The following is a 21799-nucleotide window of genomic DNA, read 5'->3' as shown; positions in this document are numbered from 1 at the left end:
GAATAAAATCGGAACAGCTCAGGTAAAGAACTGCCGAGCACAGCGAGGCTAATGGTGTGTGTTTTATTTATTTTTTTTGCTAAGAAGCTCCGATAAACCTCATTTTTACTGTTCAATCTTTTTCAAGTTACGGTTTTTATAATAGTAACCCCACAATGTTGTACAGTACCTATAATTCCAACATGCAGCTTATTAAATGGATGTGCTAAACAAACACAAACAATAACATGTACAAAATGTTATAATATGGCTTGTTTATTGATAGATATATTGACATAACTATGATAAGTTAAAATATTCCTTGCTAAGTACAGCTATGGCTAAAAGTTTTTCAGCACCTAGAATTTTAGAATTGAGACATAATTAAATTATATATATATATATATATATATATATATATATATATATATATATATATATATATATATATATATACAGCTCTGGAAAAAATTAAGAGACCACTGCAAAATTATCAGTTTCTCTGGTTTTACTATTTATAGGTATGTGTTTGGGTAAAATGAACATTTTTGTTTTATTCTATAAACTACTGACAACATTTCTCCCAAATTCCAAATAAAAATATTGTCATTTAGAGCATTTATTTGCAGAAAATGACAACTGGTCAAAATAACAAAAAAGATGCAGTGTTGTCAGACCTCGAATAATGCAAAGAAAATAAGTTCATATTCATTTTTAAACAACACAATACTAATGTTCATATTGTTTAAAAATGAATATGAACTCATTTTCTTTGCATTATTCGAGGTCTGACAACACTGCATCTTTTTTGTGTCAAAATTCCAGAAAAGTGTGAAGCTTTATTTAAAATACAGGAAGATGGGAGACCGGTTACCTTGAGGTTCTGCTTGCTTAAGCATGCTGCTAGGGAATGCTGCCAGTTGAAGGGATTATTGCCTTTATATGGGATTTTTATGAAGAGCTGATTATGAATGTCAGCTCCCGTGTCCTATGGGTAAGCTTAAAGACATTTCATCAAATTATTTGTACGACAGCTGCAGTAATTGCTTTTAATCCTTTTTCTAAATAAAAGTTATTTTTTTAAATTCATAATTTACCGGCACAATACCTTTTCTTTGTTTAGATTGATACTACTCTTATACTGGGCTCATATTGCAAAATCCCTTATAAAAAATGTTCCACCCCATGGTCATTTTGCTTGGGCTTATGTCCATTAGAAAATGATTACTGTGCTATCCATAACATATACAGTATTCTTTTAACATGCATTTCCTCAGTGTTTTTAAATCTACATTGTTAAACTGACTTCTAGGAAAGCATATTGCATGCTACTATGCTGCATGTTTAATTCAAGGGAGTTAATACCTGATATTTGTTATCCCTCCCTGGGGATGAAATCCCCTGCTAAAGGGCTACAGTGGTGTTGGTAGTACATATGTCTGTATGTTCGAATGTATGTCACACTTCACACATTTTTGCATCCATCTGGAGAACCGCTGATCCAATTGTCATGAAAGTTGGAATTAACATGTTAAGAATGTCAGTTTCTGCCCATACATCTTTCCATCTGTATGTCACACTTCCAGTTATCTGAAGAACCGCTTATCAAACTGTGATTAAACATTTAATTGCTATTCAAATTCTATGTTATTCTGCACATACTGTTGATATACTGTGTCCTGGTCATCAGCATTTTAATTATACTGATACTGTAGCTCTAATTTTGAATTTACAGCTGTGGTGGCGGTGGAGGGGGGTGGAGGGGGGTGGTGGGGGGGTGGGGTGGTATATGTTACTGACACGCTTGTTAGTTATGCGGTTGTGCTGGGTGCTGGGTTTTGATGTTGTATAATTTGCAATTTGTTTAGTTTGTTAGACCCAGGCATTGCTTGTATTTGGGCCAGGTCTTTACCATTGTGTGCCCAATTAATTGATTGCTATTTGGAAGCTTAACTGACAGCCCTATGCTTCTGTCAGGCAGACACTGCAATACTGTATGCAACATATAAGAAAATGAAACCATTGTACAGTTCAATAGGTCAAACATGTTTTTTTATACCCCAGGCTAGTAACCCAACATTGAAATAGTTCAGCTACTGTAACTGCAGTTTCAACACATGCCACTTTACACAGTTTATTAGGTTTGCGATTAAGACCTAAGACTTTTTTACGGAAGGTGTTTCCACATGAGCTGAAATCTGTCTACAGATCAAAAACATGTTGACAGATCATCAAATGATCAATCATTCAATCAATCAATAAATACATACATAATTACAGGCAGAATGATTGAACATAATTTGATTAGTTTACATATTGTGATGAATTGGGGTTTTAAACTGAATCGATGTTGATCAAAAGGGAATATAATCACCTTGTGTAATCTTCTTAATGAAATCATGGAGGTGGGTCCGGATTACCAGAGTCAGTTTATTTTCTGGGAAAGTTGCCTCACACGGCTCAAAGCAGGAGAGAGACGGAGGAATGCAACGTAGCTGAAACTGTCCTTTTTCACACATCTCAGGGAAATAACCCATCACACTGATCAGGCAAAACATGACTAATGCTTGGCCATTCAGAAACTGTTTGTGTCTTTATTTGAGCCAACATTTCTTTCATTTTTTCATTTTTTTCCCTACATGAATGACCAGGGCTCGTTTGTCTCCAGCAGCCAGATTAGGAGAGAGAGATGTATATCATTTTACAGCTTTGCAATCACAACAGAAACTCATCCATGAATCATTGCCTCTCTGCCAGTGTTTGTGCACCTAATATACTGACCTTGATTTACAGTAGTTTTCATAAATGCTTCAAGTTCTCATGTACTTGGAAGTCAGTGTTTTGTGCCTTACTGTTGGTGGTAGCTGCATGCCCACCTTTACCGAGCCATGTTTTAACATAATCTTCAGGTTTGATTAATAACAGTGGCAGGCTGACTAATCTGATGAATAGGACCAACAACCCTGTTGTTGATAAAGTCTTGCAGTTTGGCGGACAAAATAGCTAGTCATTTTCTTGCGGTTAGACATCACATCCTAAAATATATTGTTAAAGTATACTTTTGTCATTCAACTCATGGGACAGTAATGTTTTTTTTACGTTATGTTTATACAGTTCTTGTTTACAAAAAAACAAAAAAAAAACAACTTTTTTTTATTCCATTCATCATTTAAAAACTGTTTCTCACCAGACAAAAAGGCACTGGAACTGGGATCTGACACGATCCAGCACAAATTAACCCCTGGTCTTAGTTTGTTTGGGCAGACAGTGTTTAAATGTAAGCATGGAAGCGTGTTTGAATGCTTCCGATTGGATCAATTTAAAGACATTTATAAATATATATAAAATATATATATATATATACACAGGGTGAATTAATTTGATTGCAATATACTGCACACTTCATTAAGTTATGAATTGTTGTTGTTGTAAATTTAGGGATTCATTTTCTGGCAGCCACAAACTGCATTTTGCGAAACTACAGATTTTACTGCATTTCATTTAATGCTTTGCTCTTGAAGCCTACTTGTAAGCTGCCCTCAGACCCTTTTTGATAATTGCACCATTCCCTTGTTGTCTGTTTCACCTTAACCCCCCCCCCACACACAAAGAATGCTTTGACTTTGATCTAGTCTTCCCAATTAGGCTACCGTTATGTTACACCTTTACCCTCAATGGAGATTTCATTGAGACACCTGCAAACCTCCCAAGTGGCCAGTTGTTATCTGAAACATGTTCAATTTACCTGGTTTTATTTATGTAAGTAAGGAAAACAGCGTTTTGCCATTTTTCATGTACTGTACTTCAATATATACTCTTGTTATTTTCTGTATTTGACACTGAAGGGATATTTCCCTTTAGCTTTTTTTTTTTTTATCACAGTTTTCATATTATGCTGGCTGTATTCCTTATTTGTGTCTTCTTTTTGTGGGTGTGTCTCTTATGCATCTTTTATTTCCCACATTGTTGTATTTATAAATGTAGATGTGTATGCTAGTCTTGGTCTGTTATCTGGAGAACAAATCAAGAGCACACCCAGAGAAGGAGAGACAAATATAAAGTAGTGACTCCTTCAGTTGTGATTGTCTTGCTGGAAGACAGCGTATTGTAGGGTTGTTGTTCAATCTCTTTTAATTACAACTCTCATTTTGTTATTCTCATTATCAATAAAGTATAATTAAGAGTCAAATGACTCATAATTGAAATTTAACCAGATTACATGTATTTGATTCCAAACCACAAACTTACAGTGCCTTGCATAAGTATTCACCCCCCTTGGACTTTTCCGCATTTTGTAGTGTTACAACCTGGAATTAAAATGGGTTTAATTAGGATTTTTTGTCACTGATCTACACAAAATAGTCCATAATGTCGAAGTGGGGAAAAAAATCTACATATTTTTCAAAATTATTTACAAATAAAAAACTGAAAAGTCTTGATTGCATAAGTATTCACCCCCTTTGCTGTAACCCACCTAAATAAGCTCTGGTGCAACCAATTGCCTTAATTAGTCACATAATTAGTTGAATGGAGTCCACCTGTGTGCAATTAAAGTGTCACATGATCTCAGATTAAATACACCTGTTTCTGGAAGGCCCCAGAGTTTGTTAGAGAGCATATCTAAACAAACAGCATCATGAAGACCAAGGAGCTATCAAAACAAGTCCGGGATAAAGTTCTGGAGAAGCACCAATCAGGGTTGGGTTATAAAAAACTATCCCAAACTTTGAACATCCCCCGGAGCACCGTTAAATCCATTATTAAAAAATGGAAAGAATATGGCACAACCGCGACTCTGCCTAGAGAACTAAAACTCAGTTACCAGGTAAGGAGGGCATTAGTCAGAAAAGCAACCAAGAGGCCAATGGTAACTCTGAAGGAGATGGAGAGATCCACAGCTGAGATGGGAGAAAGCGTCCATGGGACAACTATAACCCGGACGCTCCACAAAGCTGGGCTTTATGGAAGAGCTTTAAGCCATTGCTGAAAAAAACCCATATCAAATCCTGTTTGGATTTTGCCTAAAGGCATGTGGGAGACACAGCAAACATGTGGAAAAAAAGGTTCTCTGGTCTGATGAGACCAAAATTGAACTTTTTGGCCTTAGTGCAAAATGCTATGTGTGGCGCAAAGCCAACACTGCTCATCACCCTGAGAACACCATCCCCACGGTGAAGCATGGTGGTGGCTGCATCATGTTATGGGGATGCTTTTCATCGGCAGGGACTGGGAAACTGGTCAGGATTGAGGGCAAGATGGATGGAGCCAAATACAGGGAATTTCTAGAGGAAAACCTGTTTCAGTCTGCAAGAGACCTGGGACTGGGGCGGAGGTTCACCTTCCAGCAGGACAATGACCCTAAACACACAGCCAAAGCTACACTGGAGTGGTTTAAAAACAAGAACCTGAATGTCTTAGAATGGCCCAGTCAAAGCCCAGACCTCAATAGGATTGAGAATCTGTGGCAAGACTTGAAAATTGCTGTTCACCAACAGTCCCCATCCAACTTGACAGAGCTTGAGCAATTTTGCCAAGAAGAATGGGCAAAAATTGCAGGATCCAGATGTGCAAAGCTGGTAGAGACTTACCCAAAAAGACTCACAGCTGTAATTGCTGCCAAAGGTGCTTCTACCAAGTATTGACTCGGGGGTGAATACTTATGCAACCAACAAATGTCTTTTTTTTGTTTAGTTAAGTTTTGTGTCACAATAAAAAAATATTTTGCACCTTCAAAGTGTTAAGTATGTTGTGTAAATCAAATGGTAAAAATCCCAATTAAATCCATTTTAATTCCAGGTTGTAGCACTACAAAATGTGGAAAAGTTCAAGGGAGGTGAATACTTATGCAAGGCACTGTACATGTATTAAACGTCTGTTACATTTAGTTATGTAAGGCGATGTGACAGGGTAGCCGATGCGGTGACGTCAGGCCAGATGCAAGAAGAAAACAAAGGCAAGGTAACTGCGGTGCAAAGGCGCTGCGACACCGTTTATTTTTAACAAACAAAAATAAATAAAAGGTTTGACAAAAAAAAACACTCACAGAGCGAAAATAAAAGTTTAAACAAAATAATCACGAATACAAAAAGAAAATAAGTAATCCAGGTCAGGCTGGGCAAATCGCCTTCGCTGTTCCTAGATTTAATTTATTTTAGTTTAGTTTCATTTCTGTCGTCTCCTCCTCTCTCGTGCCTCCTCTCGAACACCCACCCAGAGCAGGGAGAACTGCGGGCTTATATGCGGGTGACCGATTAGCAACATATTAATCACTTAATTAATTAATTTATTATCATTATTATTATTATTATTATTATTCATTTCTTAGCAGACGCCCTTATCCACGACTTACAATCATAAGCAAATACATTTCAAGTATCACAGTACAAGTAATAATACAATTAAGAGCAAGATAATACAATTAAGAGCAAGATTCAGGAGATGGCCACCTTCTACACAAGGTTTTTAAATTGTGGATGGGGCTTCCCATCCACACTGCCAACCAAAACCTACGGCTCTTCACCGTCCCATTTAATAAAACAATAACAAAACATGGCTACGCCGTCATATTTATAAATAAATAATAACAATAACAATAACATCACTAATAATAATAATAATAATAATAATAATAATAAAACAAAACAAATACAATATAATAAATTGCCTTGTAAAGCGCTTTGTGATGGTGGTCCACTATGAAAGGTACTATATAAAATAAAAATTGATTGATTGACTGATTGATATATTCAAACTCCCACTTAGAGCTGCTGTAAAACTCTCACTGCAGTTGCTGGTCCACTTGGTATACATGATTATCACATTTCTCTACAGTAGAATACTGTATGCATGTAACATTATTTTCAATATTGAACAGCACGTATGGCAGTGTTCCCACCTGGTGTACTGTAATTGAAGCAACACCACTACAGACTTGAAAATACCAGCTGGACTGCATCTAATGGCGGTAATGGTTGTGGCACTTATCAACTCTGCTATGTGTTTCAACAAGCTGTTTTTCTCTTACAGGCTGACGAGGTTGTACTGCAGTGTTCTGCGACCATCCATAAAGAACAGCAGAAGCTCTGTCTGGCTGCAGAGGGCTTTGGCAACAGACTTTGCTTTCTGGAGTCCACCTCAAATTCCAAGGTAAGATCTGGAAGTACTGTACAACTTCTGTGACTTAAAACCTTTGTAAAAAGAACGTTCCACCAGAGGTCTTGTTGTTGTTGCCAATTCTAAAAGTAAAATGTTAACCTTAGAATGTACACTTCATGAATATAGTTATGTCTGCTTGGCCTGGCCCACATCACAGAGACAAATATGAAGCCTGAAGATGAAGTAACTTAGCCTGAACAGTACTGGCACTTATCTGAAACGAAAGAATGTTCTGGCTGGAATATAACAATATTTGCTATTAAAAAAAGAAACTTATCTATGATTTTTTGAATGGAATGCCACCACAGACTTTCCAATTTGGGTTATGAGAGAAAATGACAGAATAAAAGATAGTTACTCTATATGCGTCTATCATTGCCCTACTACACTCTGTTCACCTGACAAGCTTTTGGTGAATGACATAGAAACAATGAATTCTGAACACAGTACTCAGCTGACTTAAAATAATGTTTAAAAATACATAATTTAACACAAAAAATGCAATTTTTCTTGCACACATTGTATAATGAAAGTAAGTAGAGGGAAGGGTGCAACACCATATACTAAGAGCAGCAATACTCCATGACAATGACAACAAACAGAATGAAAAAACAAGGAACTGGGGTCCCCAGACAGCTCACCTGGTTATACAGTCATGGGGGAGTGCAGGTTCCTGTTGCATTGGCTCTGACTCTCCTGCAGATTACAACAAATGAAAATAATAAATTTTTGATACCACACCTTAGTGTAGTGTCTACTAAGTCCTTGCACACTGGTACATTTGTGCTTTGTAAATTTGGTCAGATTGAAATACTATCTACAGTACAGTATCACAGCCTATTAGCAGATAACATATTGATGCATGATTTCATATTAGATAATATTGTGAAGGGTAAACACTTACTGTCTATAAGTATATCAACTGTTGGGCACAGACTGCAAATATGATAATTTCAAAAGGTAAAGGCCCATTACACTTCCCTCTGCCAATCATTATTTAAAATTACTAGTGCTTGAAATTAGACAGTGATAGCAAGGGCTAAGTGATGGTGCCTCTAGATTGGATTTCCAAGGGATTCTGCTCAGTTGTGCGTTTTTTTCATTGCGTGGCACTAAGTGGCCCGTGAAAGTCGCTGTGCTTTTTAGTGGATTTCAGCTGTCAAGCAGAATTAAACTTTCTCTCTTGGATAATGTGCAGGAGTAGGAGTGACATCTTGAACTTGGCATTCTGTTGTACGACCTGTGTTATTCATGTGGTCTAGCTCGCGTAGGCCAGTTCTTATTCATCATGGAACCTGCATTATTTGTGTGTTGTGCACAGTATATTCTTTAGTGATTACCTGATAGCTTTGCTATGGAAACTTTTTTCTTTTGATTCACCAAGTCCCTGCTTTCATGGAGTTTGGTATTTTCCACAATAACAAATTTAAGGGATTACTTTATATGATGCAGAGGAGGCAGAAATGTAAAGCTCAACTTGGTTAATTAAACCAAGTTTGCATTTCATTCCTTTTCCAACTGTTTAAGTGGAGGAGAAAAAGAAAACCTTAGGAGAGCCGCTGAACAATATTAACTCTTTCCCTTCAGAATCTATAGAAATAAAATACAAAAATCAGCCTCACTAACACTGGGTCGTCTGGCCGCTCTCTGGGGGATACAAAAATACCTGGCTAAGTGTTAAACAACCCAAGGCCATTGTAGGCTTCTTTAATAATACATGTACTTGATAGCTGATATTTCCCTTTAAAACTTGCACCAAATAAAACTGATGTAATTAACAGACAATGTTGTGGCCTTGCCTTTGATTCTTCAATTTGCTGTGCCCCTCATCAATTCAAATTCAGTGTGATTTCAGTGATTTTAGTCTTGTAATGTGTGTGTATGTCTTTAGGAACTGACTGGTCCATGATTAAGGCAGAGTAGGTACTTTAGTGTGACACCAGGGCAAATTAGAAGACAAACCTTAGCTTAAAATCACTTGAAAATACTTGTATGTAATTAAAAGCTAGACAAAGTTTATTTAAATTGTAGCATTCCCATTGACTCATATGGTCTTATTTAGCAACAAGTGCAAGGGCAAAGGTGAAAGGAATAAAACAATTTTAACAGTAAAAAAGGAAAAGCTATGATCAGTCAAATTATTGTTCTTATCAATTCTTTGCTAGGTTTATATTCTTAAAACAGTTTTATTCCTTTCTGAAAATGTGTCTTTTCCCTTGCATTTTCTGCTAAACGTGACCCAAAACATTTTAAAGAGACCCTCCCCACCCTCCCCCAACACCTCTATAGGCAGGTCCTGTATCGATCCTTCATCGTTTTAGCCATTATACAGTATATATTATAGCAATTTCCATTAGGCTGAATGATTTGGTTCTGACCCTCCCAACCCAAATAACAATTCTGACATTTCACTGTTAGACATGGGACCTGGGAGAAAGGGTTTAAATGAGCCGCTGAATAGCCCTGGGTTCAGTTGTGCAATTTCTGACACTGCTTCGCAGGCAGATAGGGGTTTTATTTAAAAGGGACCCTACACAGTGACTTTAATATCTATTTTTTAGCAGCTAGTGCTGCACATGTCTCACTGAAGACAGAAGCGTACTGCTCAGACATACCAAATACTATGATAACACCAAACAGTGTCAATGCAGGTAGCCAAGAGCACGTTATTAATGCAATCTGGTGTGTTGTTTTTTTATTTTTACAGAATGTCCCTCCAGACCTCTCGATCTGCACCTTTGTGTTGGAGCAGTCTCTCTCCGTGCGGGCCCTTCAGGAGATGCTGGCCAACACCGAAGAGAAGGCAGAAGGGGCAAGTAATCAAATGCCTATTGTAGCACTTAATCAGCAAGAGACACATGGATTTATCTGGCTCTAGATTAGCTGCCACAGGCAGAGATGACAAATGCCCAAGTCACCTGTAGGCTCTTCCCTAGGAGAAGTGTGTTTTACTGAGCAGGCAATGTAGAGTAAATGCTTATGGGTGTTATCTTTGAGCTAAAAACACCACTTGGCTCCCACATGTAAAACATTAACTAACAATACAGTATATTTAAACATAACTTCAAAACACTAAACCAAACCCTAAGGGGTTGATTTGATCTACCCATACCCCATAGTTCCAAGATTGACCTTGAATCGAATCTCACATATACGTTTTGCCTTGAAGGTTGTACAATGACTGTTGCAGGGCTGCAGGTTTTAATATCAATTTGCGTGTCTGACCCGCGAAATGTGGGTCACTTGGGTGGTCTGATACCCCATTTTTATTACAGCATCTCATGAATTATAAACTGTTTATTTAGGGGTAGTCCCAATATAGTGGTTAATTTATCCAACCCAATGTGATTTCCTAGTGCTGTAAAATACACAGAAAAACTGAGCTACTGTTTCTTCCGGCCGGATGTACTGCAAGTTGAACAAGTCCCTTAGTCAAGTGCTTTCGGCCTGTGCTTTCTGTGACCTTGAAGTTATGGACGGGATAACTAAGTCAAGCAGAAAACTTGACTTCGTTTCTTATATGTTTAGTAGTGTAATTAAAATGTTAATTAGAGGAAACCACCACAGCCATTATGTTACAATAAGTAATTTAATTAACTTCAGTCCACTACACATTTCACACTTAATCATATTAAACACTTCACTTCATTGATTCATCATGAACAGACACTCTCAAGGCCATGGCTATATTTACTTTTTCATATAACGCAACTTCATCTTCAAATGAAGCAAGACATAAACAAGACTCTGTAGAAGTTATATTACTAGTACTACAAAAAAAACATAGTACATTTAGAATGTCTTTAATGAAACCATACATGTAAACTTCTTCACTGATGATGTTAGCAGCAGGTAGCATTGACATAGTTTTGTCTACACAACAATCCCAATGCATGAAAATACACTTTAAATAGGCCACACAATGTGTGTTGTGTGCTTGTTCATTCTGTTTGTGTTCTGTATCTTTTTCTCCATTGTGAGCAGATGGGTGTGTTCCTATAGTTGACACCACATTAGCAGCTACCCCTAGCTCACTCTCGACACACCACATGTTCAAGTAAAAAAAAGAAAGTGGTCCATTGATGGAAGGTTTTATTTCAATTGACAAGTAATTCTTGATCTGTGTACAGACATGCATCTTGGCTCGTTTTTGTTCACATGGTTGGAGTGCTTTTCTATATAGTCTCTTAAAGGGCTGTTCTGCATTCTATATAATGTAAACTGTACAGAAAACTGTGTGTTTTATAATTACTGTCATAGACAGTGCGCTGCAGCATAATAAAGTAATGGTACCTTGGTAACTAGTGTACAGAATTATTTCAGTTAACCAGCCCTGGAATGATGTCAACAGAGCGCAATGACATACAGTATAAACAGTTCTTTAAGACACACATCGGGACATTTTCTCTTCTGCAATTTCACGTGTCATCACAAGTAAATCATAATTATCTGACAGAAGAATTGTATGTTAATTTAGGCACTTAAATGTTCATTCTTCTTCTCTGCCCATTACTCCCACAGGAAATGTGTTTAATTAAGCCAATACATCAATTAATAAATAAATCAATCAACTAATCATCACTAGTGTCGTGGGAGTTGAAACCGTGTTAGATGCCTCTTGAGGTTATACAGGGTTTGGACAAAAAATTTGATACATTGAAAAGATAAAAATTCAGTTTTGTGATTTTTTTTTTTTTAAAGCAAATTACATTCCTGACATGAACCTAGACTCTCACAGAGGGCTGATAGTGTTTGGCAGTGGCTTCTGTATCTAAGACTTCTTAAACTACTAATGCTTTACATCAACAAAGTGATAACTTCATGGGCCATTCTGGAGAATAGACTCTGTAGCTTTCTAGTCCACACTTCCCTGAAGGAACTAGAGACAGTTATCATTGAAGAATGGTCATGCACCCCTTCAGACCAATTGAAACACCTCCTAGACCCCAGACCCAACGTGACGGCTGCCCATGGTGGCCCTGCAGTACATTTTATTGACAGCGATAACACTGTCTTGTTTGGGAGTGGCAGTTCCCTTAGTATGAGTAAGGGTTTCTTTTGGTCCTGCATTTTGTTAGTCAACGGTTACTACCATAGAAAACTAAGTTCCTTTAAGCATTTAATACATATCAGATGGAAATTACTTCTAATCACTCCTGACTTGAGCTGGAGTTGACCCGATAGGCTTGAGGCATTTAAAATCATTGCTAATCCACTCCTCATCCATTCTATATTTAAATAATTATATAAACAGCAACCAATGAAGCAACAAACAAGCAAACATTATATCTGACTAAATTTGAGCTGTGAGATAAAAGTATATGCTTGGCAAATTATTGAATTACATGGGTTGATTTCTGCCTGTGGCAAATTATCTGTGTAAACAGTTTTGCTCTCCGCTATCATAGTACATTGTACTATTTCAAAATCCTTGTGTGGATGAGATGCTGAAAAACGAAACTGCATCTATCATGAAAAAGGAATTGATATTCAAGCTATTCGGTCAATTGAATGTTATTGACTGGATCTTCCTATTGGTAATCAACATTGTAAAAGGCTGCTCACATTCCTAATAGAAACAATGTAAATTTCTCAACCCTTGCATGTTTTCATTGAAGACTCTTACTAGGAGTGCACAGCTGTTCAGTATAGATGAGTACTCTGTAAATGAATTCTAAAACCATCTTGCAGTTACATACAGTACTGTACTGGTATATTAAACTGGTGAATTAAACCAATTGCCCCTAGAGGTTAATTAAACACCACTGTAAGAGTTCTACCACCTCCCTAACAACTAGATCAGCAATAACAAAATATCTGAAGGGTGTTCCTTGATGGTCAATGATGCTGTCCCTTGATACTGTGAGCTTTTGCTGTGGGCACACGGGAACCTCCTCACTGCGGACAGTTCATTTGCCCGGGGTGACGAAATGGGCAGCGGACCTCTCAAGGGGAGTCCCCAGCAGCTCATGGAGGCTTCGCCCCAAGGTGGTGAGCATCATCTGGGAGAGGTTCGGGAGAGCAGAGATAAACCTCTTTGCCTCCCAGGAATTAACCCACTGTCCCTGCTGGTTCTCCATAATAGGCGGCGGGGAACCACTTGCACTGCTCCTGCTGTGTGTGGAGAAAACCAGGCAGGACTGGGCCAAGGTTCTCCTAGTAGCCCCATATTGGCCTAGGAAAATCTGGTTTTCAACCCTGATGCAGCTCCTGAGCGGCCAGCCGTGGAGATTGCAGACACGCCTCGACCGGCTCAGTCAGGCACGGGGTCCCGACCCATCGGCAGCAGTGTGGAGTAGTGGTTAGGGTTCTGGACTCTTGACCGGAGGGTCGTGGGTTCAATCCCAGGTCGGGGACACTGCTGCTGTACCCTTGAGCAAAGTGCTTTACCTAGATTGCTCCAGTAAAAAAAACAACTGTATAAATGGGTAATTGTATGTAAAAATAATGTGATATCTTCTAACAATTGTAAGTCACCCTGGATAAGGGCGTCTGCTAAGAAATAAATAATAATAATAATAATAATAATAATAATAATAATAATAATAATAATAATCGGGCCTGCAGCTGTCTGGCACGAATGTCTGCATTTGAGCCGTCTGGGAAATTCCAACAGGGTTATTGACACCCTACAGAATGCCAGGGCACTGTCCACGCGTTCCCAGTACAGGTACACGTGGAGCGTCTTCAAAACGTGGTGTCTGCCTCTTGGGTTTGACCCCACGATTTGTCCCATGGCAGTTTGTGGCAGAGTGGATTGCAGTGCTCAGGTGTAGTGGTGATGCGGTGCTCAGGAATGATAGACACAAGACAGTTCACGGAAAAACAGCTCTTTATTTGGCTGGGTTGCGTGTCTGCAACACTTAAATAATAATCACAGGCTCTACACAGCAATGTGTATCGCTCCGTGCACAACAAGGAGTTCAGTCCCGAAATAATAATAGAATGAACACACACTTTTAAACACACACAATCACAAGTCCAACAGTGGGTGCTCCAAGTGGTGATTCAATACAATTATTCATGACAACAGTGGTGTACAGTGGTCCAGGGTGGGTGCTGGCTTATAGCGACAGCTCCCAGATTAGTTAGCTGTCTACAAATAACAAATAGTACAGATTACTAGACAGGCAAATAACACACAAAAACTCATGGTTTTCAACACAGTACTCCTTGTAGGTTGATGTGTAACCATAACACAAGGAACAGATTGCTTGGCCACATCCCTGATATAACTTTGGTAGCGAGTGCAATCACGTCTCCTCCAATCCATGACTGACACATCGCCTACCGCATTAGGGCGATGACTTCTGGTATTGTGGCTACGCCCCTTTTCTGGATGGACAACTTCCGACTGACCCTGGAATGAACTGTCAAAACATCCAGTCTGGGGCACACTGTTCCTGTTATACAGTGCCCTCACAGGTTGGGAGGGAAATTGTTGACTCTGATTCATTCGCTCATTCGCATTTTGCAGGACCCTTTTGATAAGGAGAAATCCCCCTAAAATCCCCCCATGTCAAGATTGACGCAGTCTCCCCAGGAGCTCACTTCCTGGCGGGGCAATTTTTGAAAGGGACTCGGCAGGTTCGGCTGCCTATGAAGGACATTGCCCCTCAATGGAGGCTAAGCATAGTGCTTAATGCATTCATGAAACCTCCATTTGAGCCCTTGCATTCAGCTGAGCTGAAACATTATCCCTTAAAGCGGCTTTCTTGCTTGCTATTACCCCCGCAAAGCAGGTGAGTGAGATGCATGTGTTCCCTATCGCGAAAGGTCACGCTCATCACCAATCCTGCATTCTTGTCGAAGACTATCTCGGCTTTCCATGTCAACCAATCTGTGGAATTGGAGGCTTTCCATCCACCTCCTTTTCAGTCTGACAGGGAGCGACAGGACTGCCTATGAGCTGGCCAACTTGCCCCCTCCAGAAAAGCTCACTGCCCATTCCACCAGGGAATGGTCTTTATTCCAGGGTGTATCTGTCAAAGACATATACAATGCAGCAGTGTGGGCTACTCCCCATACCTTCACTAGATTTTACAGATTGAATATCGTGGATCCTCAAAACCCTGGTTTTGGAACTAGAGTGTTAAGGGCGGCTTCCTAGTCAACCCTTACAACACAGGCATAGTGGTAAAATTCTTGTTCTGTAATCTTGCCCTTGTGATGGCTTGGGTTTACTCACCCATTTGGTAATGGTTACATTTCCTACATGAAAGGGAATGTTAGGTTATTATCATAACCCTGGTTCCCTGAAATAAAAATGTAACCATTAACCTTCAAGATCGCCGCAACCAATATTCACAGCAGACTTGAAGGAAAAATGACGCAGAGATCTGTGACTGCAGTACTTTTGATCCCTCGGGGGTGGGGTCACGACTGCGTCACAGGCTCAAAGAGTAGCTTTGGTATAAAGTATTCGGGTCTTTTGGAGGTAAATACCCATTCAGTAATGGTTTCAGTTCTATTGCAGGGAACCAGGGTTATGATAATAACCTAATGTTATGGAGCTGGTGACTGGACTTGAATTATGAGAGTACAGTACACCCTTGCTATAACGCCCTTCATTATAACGAACCTGGCCCATGTACCCCAAATAAAAAAAAAAAAATTAAAAAAGAGAATATAAACACACAGTGAAGGCAACTCTTTTTTGTCTCAATAAAAAAGCGAGCGATGTGTAATGCCTCCCAAATGAAAATAATTTTATGTTGCAACAAAGCTGGAAACTATATTGATCATTTGAAAAAAGGAGTAAAGCAGGCATATCTCTGTCGTGACTATAGGTTATCAAAAAGCACTGTGTTTTTTGGCTTGCTCAGCAACCATGTGGCAAAGCAAAATTGATTAAAGAAAAAAACAAACAAAAACAAACCTTTCATATCAAACTTTCCATGTCGGGTTGATTTGGAATAAAAGTTCAGCTTCAATTCGGGATTTTTGCTTTATGTACTGCGTTTTAATTCTTTAATGAATAGGATAAAGCAAAGGCAGGATACTGCATACATAAGACAACAGGTACATGTAATTCTACTTTTATTCACAATCTCCTCTCATTAACTTACTCCAACAGTTTAATGTTCATTTTGATTGTCCTTCGCTATAACGAACCCCTCGATATAACCCCAACAGGTTTGTTACAGCGAGGGTGTACTGTATTAGGCTATGGGCACCACACCTCATACTTTTCCATGACTTGTTTTCTGACTGGGAGTATCCTTGACTTGGATTAATAATGAACTAAATATTTTGTAAAAACAATTTCCAGAACTAGGATTTTCAATGCGTACATGACAGTTTAACTCCTGTTTTTTTTTTTTTTTTAAAGAAACAAAAGCTGTTTTTCATTCAGCAACAATAACAACATTATAATTAGTATACATGAACCAGGCTCATTTTGATGCTTTTTAATTATGGCACTAATATCCTTAAAGTCTTTTTGTTACAATGTTAGCATTAAATCATTTCAAACAGTTAGTTGTAACAAAAAAGTAAAGGCCCTATAAGGATAGCTTGGATAGTCTTGGAGTGGAGCCCATATAGGACCATGGTAATGACAACACAGTTGTATTCCATACCTGTTTCATGCACATGGACACCACTTCCATTCCTATAAGTAATGCACAGCAATTATAAGGCAACATGCTTGAGGGATAGAGAGTGAGAGCTGAAATCAAGGAGCTCCAATTCATTTGTAAATCAAGCACATTCCTGGGCTTTCAAGATGCAGTTGAAAAAAAAATACAAGAGAAAAATAAATCAATAACTGTTTTCCTGTAGTTCCATTCTGTGCAAAGTCATTTAGAGTGGCTGTTATGTGCTTTAATGTACCGAGTTATTACTTAAGTAAGTAAATTATCAAATTATCTGTCATGAAGGATCTGAACCTAGAATATTTGGGTAAGCGTATGCAAAAAAAAAAAAGAAAAATCATATTCTTGATCTCCTGCTTCTGTTTCAGCCTGTTCCAGTAGTAAGATAGACTGATTCAATTTCATCTGATGAAGGTGTAAGGGCCTATGTGAACTAGCAATTGTTTCATCAATCCATTTTTAAGCTGGGATGAACATTCTGAAATGTGTGGCAGCACCTCAATATGTTATGATTAGGCACAAATACACAAGCTGTAAGTGGAACCTGAAGTGAAGGCACACATTCAGACACTCTGCGGGTGTGGTGTGTGTGTGTGTGTGTGTGCGTGTGTGTGTGTGTAGGTGGGGTGTGGATACCGCTCCTTATGTTATAATATTCGATCTTCGATTCAATCTTATTAGAAATGTAATGTAGCATGTTTTCTTATTAGAAATGTAATGTAGCATGTTTTCTTATTAGAAATGTAATGTAGCATGTTTTCTTATTGGAAATGTAATGTAGCATGTTTAAAGTTAAGTACCAGGCTTTGGAGGGATGAGACTATGATGATTTGGAATTGGGATATTCCTGCAGCTTGCTGTAGATTTAAATGACTTTTAGCTAAGCAGTCACAAGATAAATGCTGTACAAGATTCTTGACCCTCAGCCCCAAAAGAAGAAAAAACACCTACATTACACTATCACCCTAATACCCAGTGTCTTTTAGCATTTTCAGTTCATTAAATGATGCTTTACAATTAGATTGCTAAAAACCGGCAAATGCTGAAGAGCTTTGTCCAGGAAAGTGAAGTTCAATCAAAAAGAGAAGCTTTTATACAGAGACATTCTTATTTCTGCATTTCAACACGGTATTACACTTTGAGAAAAATATGGTAATCTTATTATTTTACATGTTTTAAATGCAAGCACTGCAATAAACTATTGATGCATGCTTTCTAGAATGCATATGTGTTCCAAATCCTGTGTAAATGCATAAAGGTTGCAAGCTCTTTTTTTTTTAATTAAAACATTAATCTCAAAGATGTTGGAACGGGCTTACTAAAGCAAATAGCCTTTGTTAATAATAGTCTTTGCTTAACTTACAGTACAGATTTATACTATGATGAGAAAAAAAAAAAAAACATACTCCATAGTAACTATGCAGACCATAAAAAATGTGTAGGCTACATACAGTATTCATGTTTTTGTCTTTGTCACCAAATACATGTTTATTCATGAACTGTGGGATTTAAAATCAAATAAATATGAAGTAAACATAAAAACCATATAGCATCTCCACATAAAAAACTTTGTATTCAAGATCAATTAAAGTTAGACTTATGGGTTCACTATAAATTAGTGATTACATCAACAGGCAATCAAATGCTGTTTAATATTACAAGTGTTTTTCTGGTGATTTTTATAAGATATATTCCCATATGGCTTGATGGCTTGGAACTGATATATTACAGATCTAAATTAAATGTGATAGTTTTTTAATTTTTTATTTGAGACTTCAAAAAACACACTTTTATTAAAAATGAAAACAAAACTCACAACACAGGAGTCTATTCAATTTATGTAAATAAATGTATTTAAATGTAACAATTGATACAGAGGATCTAAATACCACCATAGTTTAAATTGTCAAAAGAAGAAGACTTCTCTAAAGTGGTTCTCTTTTTTTTTTTGTGTATTTTGTACAGTAAGTAAGTCAAATGTAAATAAACAAAACGCCAGATGTGGTCCAGTGCATTTACTATAGTGTTGATGAATATGGACCCCATTGTGTTGGTTAATGATGATGTCCCTATGGATTAGGGGGTCAGGGGTTCTTTTCCCCTTTATGTTAACTTGTTATGATAAACAAGTCTATTTATATCGTCTTTCTCAGATGGGCCACCTGTCAGGAGTGTGCACGGGATTACCATGGGACCAGTTCCTTGCCAAGTCCTTTATAGTAGTTATCTTCCCCCACAAGGGATGGGTCTAGCCAGCAGCTCATGCCCATAGAGACCCAGTCAAGTGCATTGCTTCACTGCACTTGGTGGCACAGACACAGAGACAGAGACCATTTGGCTGAAGCACGAACTTCAGATTTCATCCCTGTGCTTGCATGCAGTACAACTCACCAGTAGGATCCATGAAAAGTGTAATCCACTGCCATGTACACGTTTGCATGGGATTTGAGTATAAGCCATTGCAAATTCTGTCACAATTGCCGGTTTCAGTTGTTTTTTTTAGTATCAAAGGTTAAGTAAAAATTGAGTATTGATATAAAGAAGACAGATTTTGTACTATTATAATATTGACTGATGGTGATGATGTGAACCTGCATTGAACTAAAAGCTACCCACAGCAAAACCATTGATCAGGTATCTGCCTTTTGACTAGGAAGAGTCTAATGCAGTAGAAGGGCCCTCAAGCAATAACTGTGCAGGGTAATTCTCAAGTCACTAGGCCATGTTGTGAAAAAACAATATTCAATAAAATAAAAACAAGCAGCAAAATGATAAAATTACACAATAGACAATCTTGTCGAAGAGTAACTGCCAATAACTTTTCTACATAGTTAAACATACAGTTCATACAGGACCCGGTGTCATGCGGGTCGGCTGTGCGATTTCACACTGCTTTTGATAAAGCAGGGTTGACCTGGGTGGCAGATGCAAGTACACAATGCACGTTTCAAGAGATGCAACGTGTTACAGGCGCTTCCATCCAAGCTTCCCTGGATTGAACCGTCGGCCCAAATGTTGATTAGAGCAAATGTTTCTTCATCCCTGCTGCAATCTTGCTCGTGGTGTGTGTCAAGCAACAAAAATATGGCTAAACAGAATAAACAGAAATGTTCCTTGCGGAAGTGAAACCTTCATGCAGGCGTGGCTGTTTGTTATTTTGTCGGCTTACGAACGGCCGTCATGCGTTTTGTTTCGCTTGACCCGGGTCAAAGCGTGTCGACCCACATCCTGAGGTAGCCAGAACCCAGGTCAGGAGCCATGTAGGAGTGCCCGTGTGTAAGGGGCTTTTTAAGCAGTTCAGCAGTGCAGTGTATATAGCAGCTTCAAGTTCTACTTCTAGTGACATATTAGACCTATTGGATTTTACTAATTAAATGTCATGTTTTTTAAAGCTGTGCTATGTTTCTTGTCAAGTGTATGAACTAAGAATTACATTCAGTTTGTTAAAGGTTAATCAATGTTAACATTTTGATAGTAAGGTTTTAGGGCATGGATTGCAGCAATTGCACATAACCAATGCAATATTTTCTGTCCATTCTGCTTGAGCTCTAAAACTGTTCTCTCTTCTGTTTTCTATGCCTTTACAGAAATTTATGATGAAGGTAAGCAGCCGAACAGCCCCTGTGAATGTATACATTACCTCCCAAACTGTTTCACTGTCTTGCATGCTTTTTCCCTTTCCATTCCCAAAAGCACTCTGCATCTGTTATCACCTTCTGGCGCTGATTCTCTTGCAACTTTGAGTCTGTTTCATATTTAGCTAATCGTGATTTCCCATAATTGGCAGCCCATTCTCCATCACGCAATCTGCAGTGTGATAAATTGTTGGGAACTCCTGTACGCAGTCTAGCCTTACTGGTTGACTTGATTGTCGATGAAGTCCTGTTCCTTCCTAATTAAAGCACATGTTAAATGCTTGGCATGATGATGTCTTGACAGTAATCAAATTGCTTTCTAACAGCTCTGTTGAGATGCCTCCTAAAACAATACATGTTGCGCGTTATGGCCCTCATGTCACATTATGGAAGAATACTTATTATTCTTATCACTCATATATATATATATATATATATAATGATTGGTGAATTGGTAATGATTGGTAAATTACAAGATGTATGGTGATAAAATCGAACACTAAGATATTAGCTTCATGATTGGTTCATATTTCATACTTTACTTTCTTAAAAGTAAAGCTAACTCTTTGGTGTCAGTAATTTAACAAATATTTTCATGCTAAATGTGTTGGTGAGCTCGAAATTGACCTCTGATCTAATGTAGTTGGCATATTGAGGTCTTATGTGTTTTTTAGTGATAGTACATTTTGTTATCGTTTTAACAATTGGTACAGTGACATATTCTATGATTTTCTCACTTAAGTTTCGCTACTGATGTTTGCCAGTAACAAAAATACTGTTTCACTGCCCCATTGTTTTAACACCCGTTGTGGCCACATCAATAATACAGACCATACACCTTAAGGTAGTGTCTTTACAATTAGTACACAACTCTGTTCTATGATTCTCTTCCATTAACACTGGTGTACAGTAAACATGCCGATGTTACAGATATATGTCATTTCCATTTTACTTTGTGTTTTAAACCTCTTACATTTTTACAGCCTTTCAGTAAACCAAAGTAGGTCTGCCTTAGCATGTTGGACATGTAACATAACTAATTGATATAAAGTACACGTTGATAAAATATTGACTGTTGGGCTGTTTATTTACTATTTACTGTTTGCATTACTACCTGAACACTGCAGGAGTCTGGTACCTGCTAACTCTAATTGGACATGACACAGGGCTATACGTTTAAAGCACAACCAGGTACTTCTAATTGATTTAAGTGGAGCTGTAATTTTCTGTGCCGTCCCTTTTTTTAAGTAATTGGTTCCCGCTTTAAAAAAGAAAGTAACTACAGTAGTATTGTATCAAAGGGACTGCTCATATTAGCACAAACCCTTGAACTATGGATGAATTTCAAATATGCTATCAGTGTATTTTATTCCTTGGTTCTGTTTGCATATGAGAAGCAAATTATCTTTTCAGACTCTATATATTGGACTTATA

General features: G+C 38.1%; 1 protein-coding gene across 1 annotated transcript in view; it reads left to right on the top strand.

Moving 5' to 3' along the window:
• The window catches only part of LOC117403391 (ryanodine receptor 2), a 276853-nt gene that overhangs the window by 96092 nt on the left and 158962 nt on the right, over positions 1-21799 (top strand). Inside the window, exons 2-3 of the mRNA XM_059023822.1 lie at positions 7006-7125; positions 9842-9946. Coding sequence (XP_058879805.1) covers positions 7006-7125; positions 9842-9946 — 225 coding nt within the window. The remainder of the gene's footprint in view (positions 1-7005; positions 7126-9841; positions 9947-21799) is intronic.

Source organism: Acipenser ruthenus, chromosome 5 (genome assembly GCF_902713425.1).
Source record: "Acipenser ruthenus chromosome 5, fAciRut3.2 maternal haplotype, whole genome shotgun sequence".
In the NCBI taxonomy this organism is placed as follows: domain Eukaryota; kingdom Metazoa; phylum Chordata; class Actinopteri; order Acipenseriformes; family Acipenseridae; genus Acipenser; species Acipenser ruthenus.
This window is presented reverse-complemented; position numbering and strand designations above follow the sequence as displayed.